Source organism: Lupinus angustifolius, unplaced genomic scaffold (assembly GCF_001865875.1).
Source record: "Lupinus angustifolius cultivar Tanjil unplaced genomic scaffold, LupAngTanjil_v1.0 Scaffold_5_208, whole genome shotgun sequence".
In the NCBI taxonomy this organism is placed as follows: Eukaryota; Viridiplantae; Streptophyta; class Magnoliopsida; order Fabales; family Fabaceae; genus Lupinus; species Lupinus angustifolius.
The window spans coordinates 52,614-62,127 of record NW_017717418.1 but is presented as its reverse complement, the minus strand read 5'-3'; the positions used below and the strand labels follow the sequence as shown (position 1 = coordinate 62,127).

At 39.0% G+C, this 9,514-nt stretch overlaps 1 protein-coding gene across 1 annotated transcript; it reads right to left on the bottom strand.

Moving 5' to 3' along the window:
- Positions 1–1,916: 1,916 nt before the first annotated feature.
- Positions 1,917–3,819, bottom strand: LOC109337397. The gene is made up of 2 exons (XM_019574360.1): positions 2,448–3,819; positions 1,917–2,205 (listed from the first exon to the last, which is right to left on the bottom strand). Exons 1-2 carry the CDS (start codon positions 3,739–3,741, stop codon positions 2,171–2,173), a joined length of 1,329 nt encoding a protein of 442 aa, XP_019429905.1. The 5' UTR covers positions 3,742–3,819; the 3' UTR covers positions 1,917–2,170.
- Positions 3,820–9,514: the final 5,695 nt, after the last annotated feature.

Here is a 9,514-nt window from a genome sequence, read left to right as displayed (position 1 = left end):
CTTGTGCTGTGAAAGGAACATACCACTTTTATTGCGAGTTACCGTAATGCCAAGAAAGTAATTTAGAGGGCCAAGATCCTTCATAGCAAATTCNGTCAACTGGTGTTTTAGAGGGCTTACACGAAGTCATCCCTGCCCGCGATATGATTTCTTTGGCATACTTGTGCTGTGAAAGGAACATACCACTTTTATTGCAAGTTACCGTAATGCCAAGAAAGTAATTTAGAGGACCAAGATCCTTCATAGCAAATTCAGAACTAAGAAGATCCATGATAGAGCATCGCAGTGCATCAGAAGAAGCAGTAAGAATAATGTCATCAACATATAATAAAATATAAGCCACCGCCGACCCTTTGTGGAAAATGAATAAAGAAGTATCACATATGCTATTAACGAACCCAATAGAGAAAACATAATCAGCAAAACGCTTATACCAAGCGCGGGGTGCCTGTTTGAGACCATACAATGACTTACGTAAGAGACAAACATAATCTGGATGATTACGGTCCCTGTAACCCAATGGTTGATGCATATACACTGTTTCCTGTAACTCCCCATGAAGGAAAGCATTTTTGACATCCAATTGGTGAATAGGCCATGCCTTCGAAAGTGAAAGGCTAAGAACAGTTCGGATCGTAGCAGGCTTCACCACCGGACTAAAAGTCTCACCACAATCAAAGCCAATCTGTTGTGTTTTCCCATCACCTACAAGACGGGCTTTATGCCTCTCAAAAACACCATTAGATTTGACTTTATGAGTGAAAATCCACATGGAACGAATGACATTAACATGTGGAGGACGGGGCACCAACTCCCACGTCTTATTTTTAATAAGAGCATCATATTCATCATCCATGGCCATTTTCCAATTATGATCACGAAGTCCCTCAATCGGATTGCGAGGCAACGGAGATCTCTCAAACGTAGTATGCAGGGAATATTTGTGATTGGGTTTATATATCCCATGCTGGCTACGGGTCACAACTCTAGGCGGTTGGATAGGACTAGGAGGAGGAGATGGATTAATATGTGTTTGGGCAGTAGGTGAGGAAAGGGACGCAGAAGGTGAATGGGAGTCACCTAGCATGATGGGGAAAACGGGCTCACGTGGCACGTTGGACTGAGTCGTAGGAGTGGGAGTACTTTGTTGAAGATGGTGAATGACATATGGAGAGTAACCTGTGTCAAGGAAATCATATGTATGTGGTTTGAGGGAATGTATACTACCAAAAGGAAAAGTATGTTCGTCAAACAATACATGGCGACAAAGAATTATTTTTCCAGAGGATAAATCATAACACTTGTAGCCACGATGATTGGTTGGATACCCGAGGAAGACGCAAGGAGTAGACCGTGGTTGTAACTTATTAATAGTGGTGGATGGAATGAGGGGGTAACACAAACACCTAAAACCCGGATATGAACATAAGAAGGAACCCTTTTGTAAAGAACCTCTAGTGGAGACTTATTACCCAACAATTTACTTGGGAGTACATTAAGAAGATAGGTTGCCATTTGGAGAGCATGATGCCAAAAGGATGAAGGAAGAGATGCATGAGCAAGAAGAGTACGAGACATATTGTTTATAGTTCGAATCTTGCGTTCGGCTTTCCCATTTTGAGAAGAAGTGTGTGGACACGACATCCGGAATGACATGCCATGTTTTTGACAAAACTGCTCAAAAGACTTGTTAGCAAATTCCCCACCATTATCACATTGAACATTTTTGATATTACACTCAAATTGAGTAGAAATATGAGTTTTGAAAGCCAAAAAAATTTCATACACATCCGATTTCCGACCCAAAGGAAAAGTCCATAAATAGTTTGAAAAATCATCAAGAAATAAAATGTAATATTTATGTCCCAAAGAACTCAAAATTGGAGAGGTCCATAGATCACTGTGTAAAATATCAAATGGCATAGTAGTATTGGAAGAGGAATTAACAAAAGGCAACTTAATATGTTTCCCAAGAACACATGAACCACAAAGTCTAGAACTAGAAAGTTTATTACAATCAATGCTTTTATTTTTTCTAAGCACATCTAAGATAGGAGACCCTGGGTGACCCAAACGATCATGCCAAAGCTGAGGTGTGATGGCGGCAAAAGTAGAGGAGGAAGCTGGAATGTTGGGAGAAGAGGACATAGGATACAGATCACCGCTGCTATTACATCTCATTATTGACATCCCCGTCTGATAATCCTTCACAGAAAAACCAAAAGGATCAAACTCCACAGACATTGAATTATCTTTTGTAAACTTTCTAACAGACACAAGATTTTTAATCAGTTTAGGAGCATGAAGAACATTTTTAAGGGAGAGGGATTGACATGGGGAAGACAAGTTCGTGTGACCATAGCCATGAATTGGAATCGTGTGACCATTACCAACAATAATGTTATTATTTGGATGATTGCTCAAATTAAAATAAGACGAGAGATTACCGATAGAAGAAGTCATGTGAGATGTAGCACCGGTGTCCATGTACCATGACGGATCTGGTTGTTGAAGGGACATAGTGTGCATTGCTGTCTCAATATCGGTGGGAGCATACAAATTAGACTGCTCAAGAGATGCAGGTGATACGGCATGATGCACATAAGCCTGTTGAGGTGGTCTAGGACCAAGGATACCTGCCTGGCGATGCGGAGGAGTATTGGGTCGAGCCCAGCCTTGAGTAGGAAAAGGACATGGAGGAATAGGCCAGTGTGGATTATACCAGCCCCATGGAACAGGTTGTTGCTGCTGCCATTGCGGAGGACGGTTGCCACTTTGGCCATGCTGCTGCCAAGGCGGAGAAATGGTGCTCCCTGGACCACCAGAAAACTGCCCCCGACCACCGCCCTTACTGCCAGTGGAGGACCGGCCTCCTCCATTCTTGCGACCACCCCCATGATTGCGCCGTCCACCGCCTGAATGGTGCGAACCATTTTTTCCCGTCGACTGTCCAGATTTTGCAGTGTGTGGGGACCCATCATCAGTCGAAGCGGTGAGCAAAGCAGACTCAGTGGCTGCTTCCTTTGCCAAACCAGCCTCCTCAAGAGTGAGCATGGACCGAGCCTTGTAAAAGGGTGGTAGAGGGTTGCTTTGGCGGATCAACGTACCCACTCCACGGTACGGTGGTGCAAGACCCCCAACCAGTTGCAATACCAAACGACTTTCAGACACCGGAGCCCCAACGTTCTTCAGCTGATCTGCTATTGATTTGAGACGTTGACAATAAGAGGAGACATTTGAGAAATTCTCCATAGAAGTGGCAGAGAATTCTTGCTCCAAGGCAACAGCACGAGAATGTTGATTATCCTGGAATATATCACGCAATCTATCCCAAGCTTCCATAGCCGTTGAATCGGGCTCGATAATGGTGTGCAGTAAGTCACTAGAAATGGTAGCATAAATCCACGAAAGAACCGTGGCGTCCAAAGTGGACCAAAGCTCCTTCTCTTCGGCAGTAGAAGGAGCCGTCGCCGTGCTGTTGGCCGGAGGAAGGATATGATCAAGCACCTTGGTTGATCGTGCGTGAATCTTGAAGAGTTCAGCCCACGTGAAACATGATTCTTGATGTTTGATACAGCAAGAGCAGGATGAAAGGAGGATTTGTTGGAAGCCATGAAGATAGAGAAAAGAGAGAAGGAGGGAATAAGGAAACACAGAGTTAGGGCCTGCGGAAGGAAGAGGATGAAGAACCCTAGTCTGATACCATATTAGAATTGGGAATGTTTTCCTTGCCATTCTCATTGATTTGGTCAGAATATATACAATGTAAATGCCTTCACGTTAGGCTACAAACTAGGAAACAGTATACTAAACATATGCCATAACAGAAGGCTATCAAATATATGCTATAACAGAAGGCTATGAAATAGGAAACTATTTATCTTGTTTCAGTAATATATTTACAATATATTTAACATGGGATTTGTAGAAATTGAGATCCGCCAAAGAGAGAGGAGGAATGAGAGTTCTCGAATGTTAGGGAGAGTTTCAGTTTGAAGGAGATGGATAAAGAAAAATGAAGAAAAGAGGGTGAATGAAAAAGAAAAATGAAGAAACAAGGGAGGAGAAAGAAAAATGAAGAAATGAAGAAGAAGAAGTAAGAAAAATAAAGAAACGGAGGGTTAATTTTGGCACAGGCCATTTAATGTGGCTCTTTAAGTGTGACTAACACAAACTTTTCTTGTAGTGTCATATCAGGTATTTCTAATCTGCCCAATGTTGTTTGCCATTGGAACCTCAAAATCATTGTTTTTAGGGGCTTTTTAGGGGCATGGCGCATCGCCTTCCATCATGAAAATATTTAGCAGTGTTTTAAATTGGGGTTGTGATCATATTAAATCATTGCAGTCATTGTCAACTGATTGTGGTGTGAATTATTTTATAACTAAAAAAATATTTTTCAATTTAATGCGGCCTGATGCAGTCTAATGTAGCCTGATGTGGCTCAAAGCAGTCTGATACCGTTGTGTTGCAGCTCGATACATCCATATCATTGTGTTCGGTCTTACTACAATTGCAGTGTGATGTGGTTGTGGTGCTAATCACAACCGTAATATTGTTGCCACATCAATTTAAATGAGCGATATGTAGAATGTGTAAGAAATGCCTCATGTTATATGAATGAATATATTGTTTTGTTTTGGATGGTGTAAGAGTTGTAACTAAAATGTTAACACTCTTGGAAAGAGTCTGCTGGAGCGGAAGACCCATTGAGAAAATATAATAGAGAAAATGACACCGAAAATTTAATGTGGTTTGGCAATTTGCCTATGTCCATAGCTGAAGAGCAACAAGAATTATTCCAATATGATGAAAGAGAACTACAAGTGTTTCACTCACTTCATAAATCCCAAGTACACTCAATTTCATTCTCACTCAAGTATTTCTCACACTATTAGAACAAGAGAACAAGAAGAGAGAATATGCACTAAGCTAAGTATTTGATGTGTCTTACAATGGCCTGAAACACTCTTATTTATAGCCAAAGCTCTTGAAGATTATGTGGCCAAAGGAAAAGAGCATTGATGATGGTTTCACCATATCCACTTCTTTTAATTGGCTAGAAATTTTCACTTTCTTCAAAATGATCTCTAACCACTTCCTTTTTATTTGGCTCAAGAAAGTCTTTTCATTATCTTTTTCTTTTAGCCAATATTCAATAAATCTCCAACTTATCTACAGTGGGTATTTTCTCAACTCTAACAACTCATTTATCCACCATGTCTTTGATAAAATGCATTCGAACATCAATATGTTTAGTTCTTTCATGATACATTGGATTCTTTATCAGATGTATAGCACTTTGACTATCATAGTAGATGGTTGTTTCTTCGATTTGTATACCCAACTCTTCCATTAGACCTTTCTCCCAAATGGCTTCCTTTATAGCTTCTATTACTACGATGTATTCTGCTTCAGTTGTAGGCAAAACAAAAATTGATTGTAGTGTTGCTTTCCAACTAATAGTAAAACCACACAGTGTAAAGACATATCCGATGAGCAATCTTCGCTTATCTAGATCTCCAGCATAATTTGAGTCAACATATCCAGTGATCTTGTTTCCAACATCTTTGACTTTACCATACAAAAGCCCTATATTTGTGGTACCTTTTAGGTAGGCATAACCCACTTTACAACCTTTCAGTGAACTTTACCAAGATTTGTCATATATCTGCTTACTACATTTATTGCATGTGCAATATCTGGTCTAGTGCATATCATGACATACACGAGACTGCCAATTGCACTAGCATAAAGTACACTTGACATATCCTCTTTTTCATTCTCAGTTTGTGGACCCAAGGCTATTGAAAGTTTGAAATGAGTCGCCAATGGAGTAGTGATTGGTTTAGCATTTTGCATACCAAAGCGTTCCAACACTTTCTCAATGTACTTCTTTTGTGACAAAAAGAGTGTCCCCTCCTTTCTATCCATCTGAATCTCCATTCCCAGAATTTTCTTTCCAGCTCCTAAGTCCTTCATTTCGAACTCTGAGCTCAATTGAGCTTTCAAGTTTCTAATTTCTGACATGTTCTTACATGCGACCAACATATAAAAGCAAATATATGAATGACTTATTTGCAAGCTTCTTGTAGTAGACGCAACTATTATGTTCACTTCTAAAATATCATTTTCAAGCATGAAGGTATCAAATCGTTGATACTATTGTCTAGAAGATTGTTTTAGGTCATATAAAGATTTCTTCAGAAAGAAAACATGATCTTTCATCCCTTGAACTCCAAATCCTTCAGGTTGTTTCATGTAGATTTTTTCCTCCAACTCACCATGCAAGAATGTTGTTTTGACATCTAGTTGCTCAAGTTCTAGATCAAATTGAGCTACAATTGCAAGTAGGATGCTAATAGAGTTATGTTTTATCATAGGAGAGAAAACTTCATTGAAATCAATGCCTTTTCTTTGTGTAAAATATTTGGCCACTAATTGTGCTTTGGATCTTGCATCTTCAACCCTAGGGATTCCTTCATTCTTCTTAAAGACCCGTTTACATCCAACAATCTTTTGAGCCTTTGCCACTTCACAAGAACCCAAGTATGATTCTTATGAAGAAACTCAATTTCCTATGTCATGGCAGAAATCCATTTGGAAGCTTCTTTTTTGTTGATAGCTTCTTCATATGATTGTGGTTCACAATTATTGATATCATCTGCAACATTTAGAGCGTATGACACCATATCAGCATAGCCATACTTTTCTAGAGGTTTTATATGTCTCCTTTTCCTATCCCTACCCAACTAATAATGTTGTAATTGAGAGATATCAGTATCAGTATATGCATCATGGACTTCTTCTTCTCGATCAAGTGTTTTTTCTTTTGTTGGCTCCACCTCAAACTCCATATTCTTCAAGATATTAGGATCTTTATTTTCACTTGATGACTCTGTATGAGGCTTTAGCATTCCAACTTCATTAAAAGTAACATCTATACTTATAATGCACTTTCTTTTCTGTGGCCACCATAACTTATATCCTTTCACACCATCAGGATATCCAAGAAAAATGCATTGCAATGCTCTTGCGTCAAGTTTTCCTTCTTTGTTATGAGCGTATGCAGGACAACTAAATATCATAAAATTTTCATAATTTGTCAGAATACCCGACCACATCTCTTCTAGAGTTTTGAAACCAATGGTCATTGATGGACATCTGTTGATCAAGTAACAAGCTGTACTGACAAATTCCGCCCAAAATTCTTTTGACAATCCAACATTTGACAACATACATCTTGTCCTTTCAAGTAAGGTTTTGTTCATTCTTTCTGTAAGTCCATTTTGTTGTGGAGTGTGTCTCATGGTATAATGTCTGACAATACCGTGATCCTTGCAAAAAAATTCGAATTCTCTGCTGCATAATTCTATACCATTGTCAGTTGTCAGTCTCTTGATCTTTCTCCCAGTTTGCTTTTTGATCAAGGTTTTCTACTGTTTGAACTTTACAAATGCTTCACTTTTGTGTTTTAAAATGAAGATCTACACCTTCCTTGAATAGTCATTAATGAATATTAACATGTATCTACTACCACAATGAGAAGGTACTTGGGAATGATCCTACAAGTCAGAATATACATAATTCCATGTGCCTCTTGTTCGATGAACTGCAACATTGAATTTTATCCGACACTGCTTCTCGAAAACACAATGTTCACAAAAGTCTACCTTCCCAACTAGTTGACCGCATAGTAATCCTTGTTTGGCCAACTAGGTTAGACCTCTTTCACTAACATGACCCATTCTTAGATGCCATAGTTTGGTGACATCAGAATCAGATGTTGAGGAGACAACAACAGCACCCATGATTGTAAGCATGTAGAGACTATTCTTTTTCTTTCCTTTCATTACAACCATAGCGCCTTTAGATATTCTTATAGCTCCACCTTCACCTTTGTAGCTATAACCTTTTGAATCTAGTGTTCCCCAGGAAATTAGATTTTTCTTCAATTTTGAAACATGCCTTACATCTGTCAACGTCCTTATGATTCCGTCGAATATCTTGATTCTAATTGTGCCGATGCCGATGACCTTGCAGGGAGCATTATTTCCCAGAAGGACCTTGCCCCCATCTAAGGGTTGGTAAGTGGAAAACCAATCCTTAATGGGACACATGTGAAATGAGCATCCAAAATCAAGTATTCATTCATCTTTTGAGTTGTACTCTGAGACTATTAGTGCATCTGCACTATCATAGCCATTTGCTACAGCTGCATCTCCACATTCATAAATATTTTCCTTGCCTGTGCATTCTGGGCAATTCTTTCTTATATGCCCATCCTTGTGACAGTGAAGTATTTATACTTTCTAGGTTTTGCTTTAGACTTGGACATAGATTTCCCTCTTTCACCAAATTGATTTCGCCTCTCTGTTCTTCCTCTAGTAAAAAGACTATCACCTGAGCCTTCAGATCTCAAATTTGATACTCTTTTCTTCAGCTCTTTCGAGTGCAACACCGCCTTTACTTCATCCAAGGTTAGATCTTCTCGATCATACATCATGGTGTCTCATAAGAACTTGGAAGGGAACATAGTAGAAGAATTGTTTGGTCTTCATCTTCAATTTTAACATCGATATTCTTTAGATCAAGAATAATTTTGTTAAATTCATCCAGATGATCTTTTATGGGCTTTCCTTCATGCATTTGAAGAGTATATATTATTTTCTTCAAATACAGTCTGTTGGTGAGTGACTTTATCATGTACAAGCTTTCCAGCTTCAACCATAATGAAGCAGCTCTAGTTTCATCTGACACTTCTCACAGAACTTCATCTCTCAAGCACAACAAAATTACACTATGTGCTTTTTCCAAGGTTTCATCATTCTCGTCCTCGGTCAGACTCTGTTATAGTTTGTTTCTACCTTCCAAGGCTTTGCCCAAGCTTTGATGAAATAGTAGAGCTTTCATCTTCAATCGCCATAGGTTGAAATCATTTTCTCCATTAAATTTCTCCAAATAAAATTTAGCACCCGCCATGATAATCGTATACCAGAACAATATTGTAGTTTGTGAACATACACCAGGAAAGTTTCCATGAAAGAGAGGTGGGTCTTAACGAACACGCTTAAATACCAGGTCTTTCCTAAGACATAACTTCCCTAGACATGCACTTTCACACTATTATACTTTTCTAGTAACAAGAATAGTTCTTTTCTAGTGTGTAAGATCAGCCAATGCTGCGAACATAGAGCATACTAAGAATTTTCTTTTAGATCGTACGACTTAGCATGTAAGAGCTCTACGAGCTATGATGCTAGTTTGTTGGAGCGGAAGACCCACGGAGAAAATATAATTGAGAAAATGACACCGAGAATTTAATGTGGTTCAGCAATTTGTCTATGTTCACAGCTGAAGAGCAACAAGAATTATTCCACTATGATAAAAGAGAACTACAAGTGTTTCATTAAGTTCCCAAAATCCAAGTACACCCAATTTCACTCTCACTCAAGTATTTCTCACACAATTAGAACAAGAGAACAAAAAGAGAGAATATAAACTAAGCTAAGTA

What these genes read in the sequence shown, in the direction of transcription:
- LOC109337397 (XM_019574360.1), bottom strand. Translation starts at nt 3,741, where the DNA reads ATGAGAATGGCAAGGAAAACATTCCCAATTCTAATATGGTATCAGACT. An exon ending in TCACATGACTTCTTCTATCG is followed by an intron (nt 2,206 to 2,447) that starts GTAATCTCTCGT and finishes TTTTCTGTGAAG; the next exon opens with GATTATCAGACGGGGATGTC.